Below are 21,681 nucleotides of genomic sequence, written 5' to 3'. Positions count from 1 at the left end.
CCACAGGGCTGGGCCCGCCACAGAGAAGGCTCTACTCCTAGGCGCCGCCCCCCGACACTGTCTAGTGGACGGCACCTGGAGGAGGCCCTCTCTGTGCGAGCGGATTGGTCGCAGGGATGTATGGGGCAGAATACGATCCCGCAAGTGTCATGTCTCCCCTAGTCCTTCTTTTCATAATATTTGGCTTCATTCCATAATTGTAAATTGAGTTTGTGTTCTTTAACTGTTATCTTTCCATCACATCTGTTGGCATTCATTGCTCCACTAATAATAATAATAATAATAATAATAATAATAATAATAATAATAATAATAATAATAATTTATTAAATTTCTAGACCGCCCCCTCTCCCCAGAGGGACTCGGGGCGGTGTACAGGAATAAATTTAAAAACATACAAACAATCATATACATAGCTAAAAATCAAATTAAACAACCCCTGTACGAATTTATAAAATTAAAAACAGACCCTAAAACCAATCCTAAAAATTTAGAAATAAAACTGAGGTGGGAAAGGTGGAATTAGGCCAAGTCGGCTAGCTGGAATAGGTGGGTTTTAAGTTTCTGACGGAAGGAGCGGAGATCCGTAGTCATTCTAATGTCGGGGGGAAGGTCATTCCAGAGGGTCGGGCCCATCACAGAGAAGGCCCTTCCCCTGGGCGTCGCCCGCTGGCACAGTCTAGTGGACGGCACCCGGAGGAGTCCCTTTCACTAAACCATGAAAAGCATCAGTCTCCAATCTGATCAGCCAGTTGTGTGCTGCGGCCGCTTATTTAAAATTGACAGTCAGCTCTTATTTGGGATCATCTTTCTGCTTTTTTTTCATCCATGCTTGATACACTCTTTGGCTGCAAGAATGAGACCAGGGAGCTGATTAACATTGCCTGCTTATACTTGAATCCCTTGCCTATCGGTAGTTGAGCAGAAGTTTCAACGTGTTTGACATTCTCAGCAATAGCAGAAAAAATGGTGAAATCATTAACTATCTGAGGCCAAAGTTTCCTCCCAGCAACATTATGCGTGCTTTGGTTTATTTCATCGAAGGATTTCTTAATGATAAATAGTGCACGAGCAACCAGATATCATTTTCATGTATCTCAAGTCTTAGCTACTTGAAATTAATGGGTGACAATGGTCCTGGTTTAGATTTCTCCTGAGTGGCCATTCTCTATACCAAACCTGGAAGGGCTTTTCAGTTTATAGAGGAATCCTGGCAGATGAAATTGCAGAAGAAACATCTAGAGTAGGACTAGAGAAAGACAAAGAGTCAGACATGGGTTAAAGTCCACAAGATGACATCTGCTGATAAGAGTAGAAAAATGAAATTATTCTGCAGACGTGTAACTTGACCTGGATTTTACTAGAGAGGAGACTGCTATGAGGATTCTAACAGGGATAAAAACACTTGGATCTTCTCTGAATTATAGCATGACCATGCAAAAATAAGTGCTATTAATCAAATGAGATATATTAATTGATCATGCAAAGCCTCATGCTGTAAAGTTCATTTTTTCCATAAAATAAAGTCACTTTCATTTTTATCCACATTTTTATAGATAGTGAAATGTTCATACAAATTAGAGTCAAGTAAAGGTAGTTGGAGAGGTTGTCTTATTATAATACTTTAAAAGATCAAACAAAATGTATGCATGTGTCACAGATTGCCATTTTTCTCTATAGTGTGAGAAGGAATCAAGAAATATGTTAGCTTTAATCACGTGGGTGGCTCAGTGGCTAAGACACTGAGCTTGTCGATCAGAAAGGTCAGCGGTTCGGTGGTTCGAATCCCTAGTGCCGCGTAACAGAGTGAGCTCCCGTTACTTGTCCTAGCTTCTGCCAACCTAGCAGTTCGAAAGCACATAAAAAAATGCATGTAGAAAAATAGGAACCACCTTTTGTGGGAAGATAATACTGTTCCATGTACCTTTTTGGTGTTTAATCATGCCGGCCACATGACCACGGAGACGTCTTCAGACAGCACTGGCTCTTTGGCTTTGAAACAGAGATGAGCACCGCCCCCTAGAGTTGGGAATGACTAGCACATATGTGCAATGGGAACCTTTACCTTTACCTTATATATTGTCTATAAAAGATGACTCCCAGGAAGCAGGGTTGGAACACATTCTCAGTCTTTCTTCTTCTCCTTTGGGGAAAGTCAGATGCAGCATTTACTCAATTTGGCAATATCAATTTGATTTTCTGAAAGACATATGGAACATATATTTTTTCTCCTCTTTAAAAGAGAAAGATCTTAAAAGTAGTGTTTATACAGCAAGTTTTGTTTTGGCAACAAGACAGCAAACATTCCAATACCATTGTGCTGTTTAAAATTACACAAAACACAACATCAGTTTTGCACCCATTCCAAACGTACAGTACCCCCTTTACTCAGATGTGACTCCTCTTCCCTCGCCTTTGAAATGAAAGTTTAACAAGAGGTTTGGTGCATCAAAAATGAGTAACCAAACATTATTATTTAAGCATGAAAAATAACATACCGGTAAGTACAAGACAGTGCTGTTGGGTTTATAGATGCAAGCTCGATTATCAAGTGCTTTGTTAAGTTTGGCTTATCGTGTTCTTTGACCTAGCTAGTCTGATATTTCAAATACCTTTTGCAGCCATTAGTTAGTATGGACAAAGTCAATGGTACTTTATTGAACAAATAAACTAAACTCAGAACAAGTCCTAGGTAGCATGATATTTGAATCCAATCTGTAGTGTATTCACACAATAAATTAAGTCAGTTTACTCCTTTACTTACTTTTTAATTTGCAGAAACTGAAATTAAAACTTGCAATAAGTCATTTTATGAGACTCCAGGACACGCTCTAGATAGGCGTGCGTGAGCCCATTTCAGATTCTTCACCAGTTCCGTTTTTGTTCTGCAGTTAGGCTAAATATTTTTTTTATAAGCTGCCTGGAAGAAAACAATACACCGTTTGTTAAGTCTGGGAATGCGGGTTCTCTGTTTCTACTGTTTATACAACATATAGGAATGTTTCGACTCTTATGTGTCCTTACTGCAAAGGGGCAAATTTCGAAAACTCTTCTTGCCAAACTGCAATCAGTAGATTCTTTTCAAAGTGGACAGTTCTCTTATGCCTGTACAGTATTGGGGAGAGAAGGAATTTTCCATTTCCATTCACTGTCATTTCAGAAATAAACACTAGCTGGAAAAAGACAAGTCCAGAGAAGTAAATCACAGAGATAAGGACAGATTCCTTTTTTTAGTCTATGTACTATTGAACATAGCTTTTTTGGTTTTAGTTTTGATTAATTTCTCATGGCGTGCCAGCAGATTTTGCTAACTTGGGAATTTCACCTCAAATGCTTCTCTAACCTAACCTAAAATTTGAGTACCATTAATTTTCAATAATTAGTTTCTATCAATATATATATTGATATTGCAGGAAGAAACAAAATGTTCAGGCTCATGAAATATCAAAGTCTTTGGTGAACACTTCTTACAGAGGAATGAAAGAGTGCTTTCAGACTCTTAATACGGGCGGCTTTCAAATGAGATCATGAGTTTTGAATCCATTTCAACTTATAGTCAATGCAGGAACATTAACTACTAGAACATTTGTTTTCGGTATTTGGGGAGGTGTCTCATCTGCTTTCCATCTATTCAGAATATGCACCCACATGGAAACTTTTAAAAAAGAGGAGGGAAATTATAACCCCCATAAATGTTTGGTTTTTTTGCAAAGATTTTCAATCATATAAAATATCTGGGAGGCAGGATAGATTAAGATAATTTATGATTGCAAGCAAACTATTGTTTCAGGATGAAAACCAAATTTATGGAGCTGTTGCTGGAATGATCCTTGGCAGTTTAAAATGTATATACCAGTCTCTCATGAGAATCTTGGGGCTTACCTAAGTTTCCAAATAAAATGGCATTAATAAGAAGGATGCTAATAAATATGTCTTTGCTTAGCAATGTACATGCATCATTTTTATTTCTGATTTCATTAGAATAGGGGGATAAAAAAAAAAGAACTGACATTGTCTTTGGGCATTTATGAGATACAGTTCCAAAGTTATAAATTGACAGACTTGATTTATTATTTTGTTGGAAAACTGCAGAGAACAATCCCTAGGGAATCTGGAATTACCAGCACAACAACAACAAAACTGTGCCCAAGTTCACATTTTATAAAACGGGCTTTGCCAGGTTAACATTCAGATATGGGAGACCCTAAAGGTTTGATATAGCCCCTTTGGCTGAGTCGGGAATGGGGAAAAAATCAACGAAATTTAGTTTTGTTCCTTGTAGAAATGCAGATGAAATTCTCATAATTTGTAGAAGAGATCTATGTTCATATGATGCACACTGAATAAGCTAGCCAACTGCATTTTATCTTGCACCTAGCTTACATCTTTACAAGCTACTAGTTCAGTGGGTATGTGATCCCTAAAAAAATTTTTTTCTTTTCTTAAATTATGGTTAACCCAACTGAGGTTAGAAAATTCATAAATAATAGCTCTAGATTTCAAGCATGGTGGATACAAGGAAAAACAGCAGGTGAAGGGCCCTTGCCTAGTAAGTACTGTATTGTGATTTTTAAAAAATAACACTAATCTTAAAATGGAATGGATGAAAAGTGGCATGTGGCATGTGGAAGCTGAATAGAATCAACCAGAAGAACACTGGTCGACATTATCCAAAACTGCTAAGGAGCACAAGATGTGATGCTTCCTCCTTTCACATCTTACTAAGGTAAGTAACCTATGCAACTATTATGGCCAAGCTTGAATTCAGACTGGTAGAGCCCTACTATTTTCTCCCAAGCCTGTTTTAAAAAGGTGGGTGTATATAAGATGAAAGTTGTTTTTTCCCATGGGATCCAGGCCAGGCTTCTTGAGGAGTGGCTGGAATGTCCTCTTCCTTCAGAGAAGCATTGACTACAACCTGGATCCAGCTTCAAATCTCTTCCCAGGAGGGCCAGGGATCCAGTGCACAAATGGGAGAGCTACAGAATAGCAATAGCACTTAGACTTAAATACCACTTCATAGTGCTTTACAGGCCTCTAAGCAGTTTACAGAGTCAGCCAATTGCCCCCAACAATCCCGGTCCTCATTTTACCCACCTCAGAAGGATTGAAGGCTGAGTCAACATTGAGCCTGGTGAAATTCGAACTGCCAGATTGCAAGCAGAAGTAGCCTGCAGTACTGCACTCTAGCCACTGCAACTCTACTTGGTCCTCTTCCTTGAGGTTTACAGCTAAAAAATCTCCAACGATGTCTGTTATTTCAACAGAGTCCATCTATCTCGTTTCCAACTTGGAGCAGATAAGACCTGTTTTAGCAAGGCTGTAATAGCTGTCATATGTTTCTTATTCTGGCCAATCCTTATATAAATAAGATCTGAGACACCTTGGCCAACATTTTGCCGATAGAGTAAAAGTATGGAAGTGGTTCTGCCTCACCACCTTTATCACTTACATAATAGGGTCAATTTTTAGTTCACACCTATGGCCAGGCATGTTCACTCTTTGAAGATCATATTTTAAGCTGTTCTCAGAACACATTCTTCCATATCCCACTTTACAGAAATAGTCTTTCATTTGAGATCCCCGGGGTGCAGACAGCCCTCAAAAAATCCTGGATAATGTCCATAAAACCACTTCAGGCATTGCCATTTAAATCACAATTTTAATATGCTAGAAAAAGAAAATAAGTAAATACATATGGAGCAGATATATTAATAGTATGGTATTAAAATAAAAATTACACTAAATTATTTTTCCTCTTGGCACTACAGTGCATGCAATAACAAAAGAGGACCTATGTGCTGTGTTAGAAATCACCTGGGATTGCTCCTCAGAAACATAAATCTTCCATACCAATTTTTCAGAATAAGGTACTGTTATAAATAATGTAATGGATCTATGATTATGCATGCAAGCCAACTATTCATAATCTTTTTGATTCTAAAACAGAACAAGAATAGCATTTCTGTGTTGGTGCTACAGTTCTAATTACTGTGACATCTGCAAGCAGAGAAAACAGATAAGATGTGCTTCAAGTATCTATATTTTCCAATTTTTAATAAGACATCTATTACATTTAAGAACAAGATATTCAATCTTACTGAATCCCAACCACCCTTTCTTACATTTTTCTCTCTCTCATCCTTGTGATGGGAGGCAAGCTTAACCACCAAAACAAAATAAATAATTGACTAGCTAGGATGCCAACGCTCCAGGGTTGCCTTCCTTAACTATACAACCACAAACATCTTTACATAAGCATTTGTGAAAGGTGGTTTGGTATGATATATGTGTTCCGATTTGCTGCTGCTAAACTCTGATATATACTTGTTTGTGGTAACTTCATTGAACACAATTAAGGATGCTGCCAGGACTGTTTTGTGAACCTGGGGCTCAACTGCACCTCTAAAATTTGGGGGCAAATACAATACAATACAATACAATAGTAGAGTTGGAAGGGGCCTTGGAGGTCTTCTAGTCCAACCCCCTGCCTAGGCAGGAAACCCTATACCGTTTCAGACAGATGGCTATCCAACATCTTCTTAAAGACTTCCAGTATTGGGGCATTCACAACTTCTGGAGGCGAGCTGTTCCACTGTTTCATTGTTCTAACTGTCAGGAAATTTCTCCTCAGTTCTAAGTTGCTTCTCTCCTTGATTAGTTTCCACCCATTGCTTCTTGTTCTACCCTCAGGTGCCTTGGAGAATAGTTTGACTCCCTCTTCTTTGTGGCAACCCCTGAGATATTGGAACACTGCTATCATGTCTCCCCTAGTCCTTCTTTCTCTTAAACTAAACATACCCAGTTCCTGCAACCGTTCTTCATATGTTTTAGTCTCCAGTCCCCTAATCATCTTTGTTGCTCTTCTCTGCACTCTCTCCAGAGTCTCCACATCTTTTCTACATCGTGGCGACCAGAACTGAATGCAGTATTCCAAGTGTGGCCTTACCAAGGCATTATAAAGTGGTATTAACACTTCATGTGATCTTGATTCTATCCCTCTATTTATGCAGCCTAGAACTGTGTTGGCTTTTTTGGCAGCTGCTGCACACTGCTGGCTCATATTTAAATGGTTGTCCACTAGGACTCCAAGATCCCTTTCACAGTTACTACTACTGAGCAAGGTACCATCTATACTGTACCTGTGCATTCCGTTTTTATTGCCTAAATGTAGAACCTTACTCTTTTCACCATTGAATTTCATTTTATTAGATAGTGCCCAATGTTCAAGTTTGTCAAGATCCTTCTGTATCTTAAGCCTATTTTCTGGAGTGTTAGCTATTCCTGCCAGCTTGGTGTCATCTGCAAATTTGATGAGTTCCCCATTTATTCCCTCATCCAAATCATTGATGAAGAGGTTGAAGAGTACTGGGCCTAAAACAGAGCCTTGGGGTACTCCACTGCATACTTCCCTCCATGTAGATGCAGTTCCATTGAGGACTACACGTTGAGTGCGGTTGGTCAGCCAGTTATGAATCCATCTGGTGATGATGCTGTCTAACCCACATTCTTCTACTTTATCTAGTAGTAGGTTATGGTCTACCTTATCAAATGCCTTACTGAAGTCCAAGTAAACTATATTGACGGCATTCCTCTTGTCCACTAATTTTGTCACTTTGTCAAAGAATGCAATAAGATTAGTCTGGCATGATCTGTTTTTGACAAACCCATGTTGGCTTTTGGCTATTACTTTGTTTGTTTCTAGGTGTTTGCAAATTCGTTGCTTGATTATTTTTTCCAGAATCTTTCCTGGTATTGAGGTCAGGCTGATAGGTCTGTAGTTTCCTGGATCTAATTTTTTCCCTTTTTTAAAGATGGGAACCATATCAGCTCTTTTCCAGTCCTCTGGTAGTTCCTGGTGTTCCAGGATCTCTGAAAGATATAGTTCAGTGGTTCTGAGATCTCGTCTGCCAGTTCCTTCAGAACCCTGGGGTGTAATCCATCCTGTCCTGGTGATTTGAACTCGTCTAGGGTAGACAGGTGCTCACTTACCATTTTCTTCCCTATTTCAATTTGTGTTCCTAATCTGATTTTTGTGGTGCTGTTTTTAATAGGTTGGACTGTTTTATCCCTTTGTGTAAAGACAGATGCAAAACATGAGTTAAATAGTTCTGCTTTCTCCCTGTTGCTTGTCACCTTCTTGCCACTTTCTCCTAGCAATGGACAAATTGTTTCCTTAACCTTTTTCTTGTTTTTAACATGTTGGAAGAAGCTTTTTTTGTTAATTTTTACTTTTGTGGCAAGCCTTTCTTCATTGTGAGCCTTAGCTTTCCTCACTTCATCTTTACAGGCTCGGGCTATTTGCTGATATTCTGTCTTAGTTATGTCCCCCTCTTTCCACTTTTTATACTTATCTTTTTTGTCTTTCAGTTTGTCAGAGAGTTCTTTATGCAGCCATGCTGGTTTCTTTTGGGAGCTGTTATATTTCTTCTTCATTGGTATTGTGTTGACTGGGCTTTTGTAATCTCATTTTTCAAAATTTCCCAAGCTTCTTGAGTTGTTTTCCCCTTGAGGATTCTCATCCGTGGAATTTTTCCCAAGCTCTCTCTAAATTTATTGAAATTAGCTTTCTTAAAGTCCAAGAGTCTAGTTTTACTTTGTTCTACTACTTGTGTTTGCATAAGGTTGAATTCCAATATTGCATGGTCACTTGCCCCCAGGGTACCTGTGGTTCAACACCTTCTATCATTTCCTCTCTGTTAGTGAGAATTAAGTCCAATATGGCTGATCCCCTTGTTCCCTTCTCTACTTTTTGGAAAACAAAGTTGTCTTCTAGGTTTGTTAGGAACCTGTTGGATCTTCCACTTGGTGCAGAGTTTGTTTCCCAGTTGATGTCAGGGTAGTTAAAATCTCCCATTACTATTGTGGTGTGCTTCCTACATACCTTAGTTAGCTGACTAGCAAAAAGTTCATCTACTTCCTCTGCTTGGTTGCGTGGCCTGTAGTATAGACCTATGGCAATGTCATTTTCCCCCCCAACCTTTAATATTGACCCAAATGCATTCAAGATAGTTCTCATCATTGTTGTGCTCTATTTCTGTAGAGATGTAGTTATTTCTTATATATAGTGTAACTCCACCTCCTCTTTTATTTGGTCTATTTCTTTTAAATAATTGAAATCCTTCTAGCTGTATGTTCCATTTGTCGGTTTCATCCCACCAAGTTTCTGTAATGGCAATAATATCGTATCTGCCCTCTTTTACTTGAATTTCTAATTCGCCCTGTTTATTCCTCATACTCTGTGCATTGGTGTATAGACATTTGAGTCAAGGCTCAATCAAGGCCAGTCTGATTTCCCATGGTTTCAGAAGAACAAGACAAATAAAAAGGGGTACATTAGACCAGGAGTCATCAGCTTAACGTATTTTAAGTCCCAGCATTTACTCAGTCGAAGAAATTAGTTCTCACCATAATAGGAAAATACCCATGTAGGGCAGGAATATGTTTACATTCTATTATTGTATTTATTATTTTTGAAGGGTGTTAAATCCTGAAAACACAGAATTGTAGAGTAGAAATGAATCACAGGGATCATCAGTCCAGTCTTTGCAATGTACAGGAATATCAAATTGTCCTCAGGGATGATATCTGGGCTCTTCTTCCAAAATATCAGAGGCAGATTACCCACAATCTCTGTACTTAGGTACAGATTTATTTGTCATATTATTAGCAAAAGGGACCGAGCTTCCCTAAAATTCCACTGTTCTACAGGATTTATTTTAATTAACTTTTTGACAACTTATCTAGGTCCCACATTATTCATTTACTCATTCGTTATGTACCCAGTCAATGGGGCACTTTGTACCATGTCCAAGAATTTTATAAAATACATTAAGAAACTGAAACTTCCTGCAATAACACGAGCAGAACTGCAAAAAGCTGTGCTACTCGAAACATCATACATTTTAACAAGATACTTGGTTGATACCTAGGATGCTGGCAGCAACCCATATCAACCATCAGCGCCAGTCAATGATATTTGTGATACATTTTTAAATGTTCAATTACCTGAGTTTCATGTTTAATGAATAAAAGTAATTATTATTATTTGTTTCTTTCATCATGTTATATGGGTTGGCGGGTTTTTTTCTATGGGGGCAGGTTGCCAACCTGACCCCAATCCTCCTCCTTTCTCATCCGGGCTTGGGACCGGCAACGGCGGAGTAATAATTATAATTATAATTATTAATAATTATTAATAATTATTAATAATTATTAATAATTATTAATAATTAATAATAATAATAATTATTATCATCATCATCATCATCATTATTATTATTATTATTATTATTATTATTACTATTATTATTATTATTATTTGGATAATCTTTGGTGAGATTCACAGCCTTTGGGGCTGATTGGTAGCCTAACAGCTCAAGTCCTAACCAAGGACCTAGGAACATTAAGGTAACTTCGGAGGATATAAGCTGTTCTAAGTAGGGTGGTTTTTTGTAGAGTCAGAATGTTCAAGTCAGGTAAATTTAGAATTTTCAAATAGCGAGGTAGCCCTTTAGGTATTGCTCCAAGGGCTCCAATTACAATTGGGACAACACATGATTTCTTTTTCCACAGTCGCTCAACCTTAATTTGCAAGTCCTGGTATTTTGTGATTTTTTCTTGCTGTTTATCTTCAATTCGTGCAATACCAGGTATTGCAATGTCAATGAACCATACTTTTTTATTTTCAATTATTGTTATGTCAGGTGTGTTGTAGGTCAAGTGCCTGTCAGTCTGGATTCTGAAGTCCCACAAGATTTTGCCTTTCTTATTCTCTAAAACCTTCTCAACCTGATGGTCCCAGTGGTTTTTGCTGTACTCAAATCCAAACCTTTGGCACAATTTCCAGTGAATAATCTTAGCAATGCAGTCATGGCATTGTAGGTAGTCAATTTGTGAAATTTTGCTGCACCTGCTGATCAAGTGGTCGACTGTCTCATCTTTCTCATTACAGAGGCGACATTTGCTGTTGGTGGTAACATGTTGAATTTTTGCCTTCATGCAGTTTGTGGCTAAGGCTTGTTCTTGAGCTGCCAAAATAAAGCTTTCTGTTTCTTTTTTCAGTACTCCTGATCTTAACCAGTTCCAAGTTAGTTTTTGGTCAGCTTTGCCTTCAATACTTTTCAAGTATTGGCCATGCATAGCTTTGCTTTTCCAATTTTCAGCTTGCTTCTCAATTACTTCTTTCTTATATTCAGCTTTTAACTTAGTTGTATTATTATTATTATTATTATTATTATTATTATTATTATTATTATTATTATTATTATTATTATTACTACTACTACTATAGTGGCCAGTTGTTTCGCCGGATTTGGCATTGATTACTAGTCGGGCCCCACCCAGGGGCCTAGGACATCATAAGGTATTTTCGTAATATACGTGCAGATCCAAGCAGTGCAGCTTTTTGCATTTGATTGATGGTGATTTTGTCAAGTTTTAACTGTTTTAAATGTAATTCCAGTGCTTTTGGAATTGCACCCAGTGTGCCGATTACCACTGGAATTACCACTGCTGGTTTGTGCCATAATCGTTGAATTTCAATTTTTAAGTCCTGGTATTTCGCAATTTTTTCATGTTCCTTCTCGTTGATCCTGCTATCACCTGGTTTTGCGATGTCTATGATTGTAACCTTATTTTTCTCAACCAGTGTGATGTCTGGTGTGTTATGCGCCAGTATTTTGTCCGTTTGTATATGAAAATCCCATAGGATCTTCGCCATCTGATTTTCGGTGACATTTTCAGGCTTATGTTCCCACCAGTTTATTGTTTTAATATTATAATTTTTGCACAAATTCTAGTGTATTATTTGTGCTACTAAATTGTGCCACAATTTATAGTCAGTCTGGGCGATTTTTTTACAGCAGCTGAGTATGTGGTCAACAGTTTCATCAACTTCTTTGCACAGTCTGCATTTGGCATCATCAGAGGATTTTTCAATTTTGGCCTTAATGGCATTTGTTCGGATAGCTTGTTCTTGCGCAGCCAGGATTAGTGACTCTGTTTCTTTCTTTAATGTACCTGTTGTTAACCATAACCAAGTTTTTTCACTGTCCACTTTATCTTTTATTTTTTCCAGAAATTGACCATGCAATGCTTTGTTCTGCCAACTTTCCATTCTTGATTTTATCACATCTTTTCTGTATTCTTGTTTCGTCTGTTGGGCCTTCAGTAGATTTTTGTTCTTTACTTCGATTAATAGATGTTCTTGACTTTCTTTTAAATAATCAGCCAGAGCATGTTTCTTCTTCTTCTTCTTCTTCTTCTTCTTCTTCTTCTTCTTCTTCTTCTTCTTCTTCTTCTTCTTCTTCTTCTTCTTCTTCTTCTTCTTCTTCTTCTTCTTCTCCTCCTCCTCCTCTTCTTCTTCTTATTATTATTATTGTTGAGCAACTGTGAAAAAAGAAATCATGTGCTGTTCCAATTGTAATTGGAGCCCTTGGAGCAATACCTAAAGGGCTACCTCATATTTGAAAATTCTAAATTTACCTGACTTGAACATTCTGACTCTACAAAAAAAACATCCTACTTGGAACAACTTTTATCCTCCCACATTACCTTAACACTTCCTAGGTCCTTGGTTAGGACTGGAGCTGTTGAGCTACCAACCAGCCCCAAAGGCTGTGAATCTCACCAAAGATTAACCACCTAATAATAATAATAAGAGGAGGAGGAGGAAGAGGAGAAGGAGAAGATGATGATGATTTCTAGGTCTGTGGTCTCCAACTCCAGCAGGATCGCTGCATCATCACCATGAGATATTAATTTCAAAAAAGCTATCTGGCCCCAGTTGCAAACAGTTTGTCCGGCGCTGCCCTAAGCCATTAACGTAACGCGTGAAACCAGCTAAATGCAACCTTTTATTCCAAAACACATCACCCCCAACGAGACACTCCGTCTTCATCCCATCTTTTTAATTCAGTTTTCCCCAATTCAGCAGCCACTTCCATCGCCCTGATAGCAGGGCCCTGCAGCTGCAGCTTCTACTCCCCCGCTAAGCTGCGAGCCCTCAGCACTGTATCTCACTCTCCCCATCCCACTCTCCCCACAGCTTTCGGCGCCACTGGGCGCATGCGCGGCCGCTCGTGCTCCCTCCTTTCCGTCGCCGCCGCCGTCGCCGCCGATTCCCCGCCCCCTCCGCCTGTCAAGATGCGTTCGGCTTCGTCTCCTGACGTAGCGGACCCGGCCTCGGCGTGACGGGGACGAGCTGGCTCGGTCATGGCCCAGCCCGGGGAGACCCCGGCTTCGGAGCCGACGGAGGGTGAGGAAGGGAAGGGCGGGTGCGGGTGCGGGGGGGTACGGGTGGGGAGCCGGCGCCGGCCTGAGGCGCGGCCTGCTAATTCTGCCTCGACCTGGGTGCAAAAGGGGGGCGTGGGAAGCGGGGAGGAATGCAGGCCGCAGAGGGAGCGAGGGAAGGAAGGAAGGAAGGAGGAGGGCATGGAAGGAGAGGAGCCCCTCGAGCTCCCCACAGGCCCTTCTTCCCCTCCCCGCGCAATTCCTGAACCCAGCCCTCCGTCGTCTTCTCCTACCCTTCTTCGTCGCTCTCCTCGCCCCCTTTTGCCATTCCTCTCCCTCTCTGGCTCTGCTGCCTTCCTACCTGACTCCCGGTCCCTTCTTCTCCTTGGCCCCAGCGGCGTCGCCACCTCCTCGGGCACCATCTCTTTTCGCAGCGACTTCTGGCTTCAGCCGCCCATCACTGCGGTCTCTGTCCCCATCGAAGTCCCCTTCTCTCTCCCCCCCTTCAAGTGACTCCTGTATTTTTCTTTCCTTCCATTCTCCCAAACAGGTGGTGCTTCTCCTCCCTCCCAGAATAGAATAGAATAGAATAGAATAGAATAAGAGAGTTGGAAGGGACCTTGGAGGTCTCCTAGTCCAACCCCTTGCCTAGGGAGGAAACACTACACCACTTCAGACAAATGGTTATCCAATCTCTTCTTAAAAACTTCCAGTGTTGGAGCATTCACAAGGTCTGGTTGTTCCTCTTCTGGAACAAGTTGTTCCCCTTCTGGAGGCATGAGTTTTTTTCCTTCTTATGTTTGTGTCTTACACCCCACCCCCAAACTATTTTATTCCTTGCTCTTTTTCTCTCCCGCTAACCCTTCTGCTTTAGCTTTCTTCAGCTTGGAGTTGTACTGGATGCAAGTAAGAGTTCTTTGGGGCTCACAATGTTGTGTATTGTTCAACATTATAGTATTGTTCAGAAACTGAGTTAACTTAGTGGCCAGGTTATAAATTCAGCCACAAGGGGTTCCTCCCCTCTCCCCTTATCTTCTTTGCAAAGCTAGATTTGTCCTACTTGTTATATTTTCTGCTTATAGCTTCCCCCTCATTCTCAAAGTCCCTCAACATTTACTGTTCTGACTTTAGTTCTCTCTTTCACCTCTGATCCTCCTTCATGCCTATGCAACCACTTACTTTAACTGTCACCTAAACAAACTGTTCTCTCTTCTCCACAGTAACCACTTCCTGCATCCTTGCGATGTTAAATAGTAATACTAAATGTGATATCAGCTGTGGTAAGGTTGAGACTATCAGGAGCATGGATTAATGTTGTTAACAGCTGTCTACAGGCTATCTAGATCAAATAAGCCCAATATTAACTATGTTTAATCCCTAGTGGAGTGTCCCTACTAGAACAAGTAACAGAGTGAGCTCCCGTTACTTGTCCCAGCTTCTGCCAACCTAGCAATACAATACAATACAATACCATACCATATCATAAAATAGTAGAGTTGGAAGGGACCTTGGAGGTCTTCTAGTCCAACCCCCTGCCTAGGCAGGAAACCCTATACCGTTTCAGACAGATGGGTATCCAACATCTTCTTAAAGACTTCCAGTGTTGGGGCATTCACAACTTCTGGAGGCAACTTCTGTTCCACTGATTAATTGTTCTAACTGTCAGGAAATTTCTCCTTAGTTCTAAGTTGCTGAGGAGAAATGTCCTGATAGTTAGAACAGTTAAGCAGTTTGAAAGCATGTAAAAATGCCAGTAGAAAAATAGGGACCACCTTTGATGGGAAGGTAACAGCGTTCTGAACGCCTTCGGTGTTTAGTCACATTACCACAGAGATGTCTTTGGACAGTGCTGCCTCATCGGCTTAGAAACAGAGATGAGCACCGCCCCCTAGAGTTGGGAACGACTAGCACATATGTGTGAAGGGAACCTTTACCTTTAATCACTACAAAAATAGGCAGTCAGAAATATGATGGTTATGGCATTTGTCTAAGACTGGAGAGATTCAGGTTTTCCCTCTCCCATGGAAACATTGCCAGATTGTAGACTAGCCACTGCTTCATTCCAATGAATCTCACAGGTTTATGGTTGTGGAAACAAATTGAAGGAGGAATACTATGTAAACTGCCTTGGCATTCTACTGAAAAGACAGATTTATATCTAATATAAATAAAAAAGAATAACTAATTTTATTAATTTTTTAAAGCTGACGCCTCATATTTGTGGACTGGTTGCTCCTTGAACATTTTTCCTTCTGCTGTATAGGCAGGCTTGCTTCCATTTTTTAATCAGCATTTTTCCACTATGTTTGCGCATTTGTTTTTTTAAAATAAATGATTTATAGTGGACCAGATTGTCATAGCCTATTGTCGCCTCCACAAGCCCCATTTTCTCCATTTGTTGCATGGAGGTAAATTGCTGGGAGGCAGAGGACAAAGGGTGGGGGCGGTGGGTGGGCAGGGCTATATTTGGTGTATAAAACACACCCAAATTTTCACCTCTTTTAGGGGGGAAGAAGGTGCGTCTTATACTCCGAAAAATATGGTAATTGGTTACCCAGTCAAAATTCAGAGGAAGTAAATCTAAAAACAGAGACTAAATTAGATAGACTTTTTAAAGAATAGAATTCCAAAAGTCATTGGCTAGGACTTTTGTGTTTGTGTGTTCAGCTAATATTTTCCACTATATGGCAACATCTATGCAGTTTTCTTGGCAACAGTTTAAAAGTGGTTGCCAATGTCACCATTTGCAGACAGAGAGTGAGCGACTGGTCCAAAATCATCCAGTTGGCTATTATCTAAGGCAGGACTGGAATTCACAGTCTCGCAATTTCCACGCCCGTGCCTTTAACCACTGGAACCAAACTAGTTTTTAGCTACGTTCATACACTGCACTATACTATGATGCAATTTGCTTGTGGCATTTTATATTGTTTTAATCCAACTAAATATAAATCATGGTAAAACAGTTTATGGCTTAGTGGTGTATTGATCATAATCAGGAGGCAGAACTTTATTTTTCTTCAGTTAAAGGAATCATGAATAAGATTTAGCTCTAGGATAGAGTTTTGGGACACAGGGAGAAGTTGACGTGTGTTAAAGCAATTTTCAGGTGCCTTAGATTAAAGCCTTTCTGAGCTTTAAATGTTCTTATGAAGTGACTTTATAGTCATATATGCATGACGTTGGCTTTTTATGGGGAGTTATATTACATTATTACTCCCACTCTGGACATGAATCCAAATACCGTATATTGGAAAGCTTGTAACTTTTTTATAGTCTTCAGAGTCTTTTTCATGGTTGAGTGCATAATTTTAATTCTACTGAGTAGTTACTATAATACGTAGCAATGGCTAGATCTCCCTTCCCTCAGAGAAATGTATGAGTGATAAACTCCAGTTGCAAAACTGGAGACACAGTCATGGCCAGTGCAACTACCTGAAAATAAATTACAATATAGAAGTGTGGGTCCTATGGCTGTTTAAAACTCTTCATGTGAATAAAGAAATGGTTAACTCCAAGAGATGAATGAAATCATTTCAGCCAGGAATGGACCAGATCCTACTTTTGTTACATGGAGGAAAAGGAATGCAAAAACACTTATCTGAAAATCCACACAAATGTAAACAAATTTGTAGAAAATACATTAAAGTGCAGGAAGTATCAAAATAAGAGTTACTTTCCCTTATAATTATTTTTATGTCTGTGCTGGTCATAAAAGATAATTTTACCTTTTGGTAACTGGGTTTTTTTAATACAAAACAGGAAGGCCTGTTTTGTATTAAACCTATAATGTATGTTTCATTGTGGTTTGAGCTATTGGGCAAATCCAGCTTTTTCTATATGGAAACCATGGGTTTTGGGCATGATATATATGGCTACCCAGTTGTGGTTTATTCAAGAAATTATGATTATAGTGTGTGAGTGCATCTGTTAAAGGTGTTGATGTGTTGAGAATGAAAAGTGTAATCTTGTGGTTATGTGGTTCCATTCTACATCTTAAGGGAATTCAGACACTCCAGTTTACTATACTGTCAATTTTTAAAGTACTGTTACATGAATCATTTCTGGTTTTTCATCTGTGAAATGCAGAATATTTGTATGATGATCATTTGTTTCCATTATGGAATAAATACTATAGTGAAAAAGAGGTGGAATGTATAAATTAAAATTTGTAGTTTATTTGGGTAGTGCAGATTTTGAAAATTTGTTGGGGATTAGAATAGAATAGAATAGAATAGAATAGAATAGAATAGAATAACAGAAGTGGAAGCGACCTTGGAAGTGTTCTAGTCCAACCCCTGCTTAGGCAAGAAATCTATACCATTTCAGACAAATGGTTATCCAATTTCTTCTTTAAAACTTCCGGTGTTGGAGCATTTACAATTTCTGGAGGTAAGTTGTTACATATTAGATCACATATGTATTGCAAGAGCAGTTATATGTAATAGAGATTTGTTTGGAAATAGACAGTTATTTCTTTTGACTACAGGAGGGAAAGAGTTTCTGTCCATAGTAAAATTATCTACCATATTTTTGGGAGGATAAGATGCACCCCCCCAAAAGAGTGTGAAAATGTTGGTGCATCTTATACACCGAATACAGCCATTTTTGGCCTCCCGAAGCTCCGCCCATGCATCCCATTTTTGTGAAAAATGGGCAGCTTTTCGCAAAAACTGAGGCGTTTGTGCCTTCCTCCAGTCCCTAGAAGCATTCTGTAGGCTTCAGCAGGGCCGGGGGAAGGGAAAAATGCCCCCATTTTTGCGAAAATGAGCAAAAAATGAACCATTTTTCAGAAAAATTGAGGCATTTTTGCCTTCCTCCAGCCCCCAGAAGCACACTGTAGGCTTCAGCAGGGCTGGGGGAAGGGAAAAATGCCCCCATTTTTGAGAAAAACAGCCCATTTTCTGCCAATTTTTCACAAACATGGCATTTTTGCCATCCCCCAGCCCTGGTGAAGTCTGCAGAGTGTTCCTGGGGGCTGGGAAGGACAAAAACTTTTTTTTCTTACCTCTTTGAAATCTTGGTGCGTCTTATACACCGGTGCATCTTATAGTCCGAAAAATATGGTAATAAGATCAAATGAGATATTGAAGTCTGGGAGATAATGATGGCAACTTCTGAAATATTGTTTTAAGTTGATAATATTGAGTATACAATATGTTCTGGAGAAGAATTAATAACTTCGAATTGACTGTTAATTTATTTTATAGGATAAGATACCTTTTTGTCTGCAGAGGAGGTTGTTTTTAGTGAGGCATAAATACTGAGAATTACTAAGAAACACTGAAAAGTTGACACCCTCCCCCAAAAAAAACCTTTTTCCTGAATTCCTACAGGTTCCTAATTCTTAACTGAAAATCTCTGTTGTATTGTATTGGAATGGGATATTTAAAATTCAATTATTGCTTCAGAATAAAGTTTCAGTTGTAAATTGATAACACTTTCCATGCATCTAATATGTTGTCAGTTGAAAAGATTATTTTTAACTGTTGAAATTTGCTGCTTAAAATGAGAAGTCATAGAATGCCTGTTTTGGCTTACTTTTGTAAGGTGCTGTTGAGCTACACCCGGAAGTACTGGTGGAGAGCTGGTGGAGTGCAGGCAAGCGTCGCGTCGACCGTACTTCCGGGTTTAGCGCGCGATCCGAGCCACAGTAAACTAAATAATGGTAAGAGGCAAAGAGCCTCATTTATTTTGGTCGCGAGCCGCATGTGGCTCGCGAGCCGCGTGTTCGCCACCCCTGCTCTATGCAGTCCTGGATTAAGAAATTACTGTTGATTTGTTATTGTTTGCAAAAAAAAAGTGCTACCCGACATAGAGGTAGCTACGTGAATATTTTAATTACACCCAGTTGTTTATATCTGTTGTGCGAACATAGTGAATCAAACTATGAAGATTAAAAAAACTGCCAGAAAACTACAGTAAAGAAATGACAAAATTTCCTTTTTTTAATACGATAGTGTAATTCTCAGACAGTTTCTGCACTTATTCAATGTTATCATCTATCCTATCTAAAGAACAGCAACCATATGTTTCCTTTTAAATACAAGTTGTTTTAGATGGAATGCATCTCTAGGTAATTTGACCTTGTAGAACTGGTTCACGCATAATAGCAGTCTTTATTTTGCTATTATTTGAATAAGTTTTCCCTTTTAATATAGTACAGTGTGTTAACCATTTATAATTGTCCTCCAAAAATTAAAGACCCAACTATAATTTACGGTTCTTATTTGGAACTGTTTTTTAGTAGCACATGGAAATTACGTTATGTTGAGGGACTCACAAAAAAAAGGGATCTTTACTCAAACGAACTAAGAAATTGTGTTGGGAAGCCTCCAGAAGGCCCTTGAACGCTCCGGAGGGCTAAAACTGGCCTTATGAGCAACCTGGAAGTGACTTCTGGTTTGCTTGTAGGCTTATTTTTTTCCCTCCAGAGCCTTCAGGAAAGCCTCCTGAAGGCTCCAGAGGGCTGAAACCGACCCTACGAGCAAACCGGAAGTCCATTCCCGAACTTCCGGTTTGCCTGTAGGGCTGTTTTTTTCGTACTCCGGAGGCTTCAGGGAAGCTCCTGTAGCTTCTGGAGGGCCTGGGGGGGGGGGCAAGGGAGGCTGTTTTCACCATACCAGGCTCCTATGAAGCCTCTGGAGCCCGGGGAGGGTGAAAAAAGCATGCAAAAAATGGGTGTGGCACACCCGCGCATGACCCCCCCCTGTGCTCCCCCCACTTTTGGCATGCTTTTGGTCATCACTAATATAGGATCTTCTGCTTGAGCAGGGAGTTGGACTAGAACCATGATGGTGAACCTAGGGCACGTGTACCACAGGTGGCACACAGAACTATATTTGTTGGCACGCCAGACGTCAACTCCGGCACGTATGTGCATGTTTGCCAGCTGATATTTGCCTTTCTGGAGGACTGGGGGAGGCCATTTTTGCCCTTCCCAGACTTCAGGAAAGCTTCCAGAGATTGGGGAAGGCGAAAAACGGCCCCAAAGGGCCAACAGAAAGTTTGTTTCTGAACTTCCGGTTGGCTCGTTGGGGCCGTTTTTTTGCCCTCCCCAGGCTTCAGGAAAGCCTCTGGAGCCTGCAGAGGGGTCGTGCATGCACACAGGGATGTATGTGTGTCACGCATGCATGCGCTGATGGGGAGGGAGGATTGAACTGGTGTGGGCACGCGCGCGCACAATTTTGGCATGTTGTAAGAAAAAGATTCGCCATCACTGGACTAGAAGATCTCCAAGTTCCCTTCCAGCACTTATTATTCTGCTTTATCTTGCAGTGTAATCAACAACAGCTGCTGATTGTGATTTGTTCTGAATGAAACCAAGAAGCTACAAGGATAGTACCGCTTGATGAATAACTGTTTATAAAATTGTTTCAAATAAGCACTTAAGTATTTGTACATAGGGTTGCATGGTAAAGGAATGAATATAAACCTAAAAATGTAATTGATTGTTTATGATAAAGTATAGACTTTCAGGGTGAACAGTGTCAACTCAGCTTTGAGGAATATCTGTAACCGAGAGGAGTCTTTACTAAAAACGTATAGAAAATGGTTATCTCTTATGGAGCTTCCTGGCTTAGAGCTAGCTTACTAGATGAACTTGTGTAAAAAGCTCAGTAGAATTTGCTGCACTAAAAAGCTGTTTATCCTATTTTCCCTTTGCTTCATTGGAGTGAGAATTGCATTTTGATCTAATCATCAGAAAAATTATAGCTGCACATTATATTTTACAACATGATAAGATTCTAAATGCAGATAAATAATTTCAGCTATTGTAATAATCATCTAAAAATGATAAAGTGAAATTATTATTTAATGTTTTAGCTTAGTTGTTTATATTTGTTTTCTCTGGTTAATTATGACTTTATGGATAGAATATGCATATTAGCTTTTAAATTAAAAAGCATTGTTTGATATTACCTTTTCCTGCAATTTAATCTAGAATCTTAAAGATCCTCTTAACAGTCAATATATTGTTTTAATAATAGTAATTCATATCCGCCGGTAATATGAACTGCATTTTTAATGATAAGTTACACTTCTGGGTTTCTATTGTGAGCTGACAAGTTTATTTCAGATAAACAAAGATTACTGAAGTGATAGTGAATGCATGGGTGATGGACTGTTTATATACTCATGATTTCCAAAGGGAAATCATTTTCTATCTTCCATTCCTTTTCCTAAATTTGTCCCTCAAACTTATTTTAGATCCACAGAAGGATGCCTTGGAGTTATAACATGTATGTATGTATGTATGTATGTATGTATGTATGTATGTATGTATGTATGTACCTCCTTCCATCTCTCTTTTTTCTCTCTCTTGAGATATTTCCTTTATCTTGAAAGGGGTAATTATGGATTTCTCAAAGCTTGTTAGATTTGACTTGAATCGTGTAAACAGAGACATATTATTTGTGACTCAATCTCTTAGTTATTGTATTCTAT

General features: G+C 39.4%; 1 protein-coding gene across 1 annotated transcript in view; it reads left to right on the top strand.

The window, feature by feature from the left end:
- The first annotated feature begins 13,123 nt into the window (after positions 1–13,123).
- RABEP1 (rabaptin, RAB GTPase binding effector protein 1) overlaps positions 13,124–21,681 on the top strand; it is a 57,831-nt gene continuing 49,273 nt past the window's right edge. Inside the window, exon 1 of the mRNA XM_081940394.1 lies at positions 13,124–13,258. Coding sequence (XP_081796520.1) covers positions 13,216–13,258 — 43 coding nt within the window. The 5' untranslated portion in view covers positions 13,124–13,215. The remainder of the gene's footprint in view (positions 13,259–21,681) is intronic.

The sequence above is a fragment of the Natrix helvetica genome (assembly GCF_964273705.1).
Source record: "Natrix helvetica genome assembly, chromosome: 2".
In the NCBI taxonomy this organism is placed as follows: domain Eukaryota; kingdom Metazoa; phylum Chordata; class Lepidosauria; order Squamata; family Natricidae; genus Natrix; species Natrix helvetica.
The sequence above is the reverse complement of the archived record's forward strand: the minus strand, read 5'-3'. Positions and strand labels throughout refer to the sequence as shown.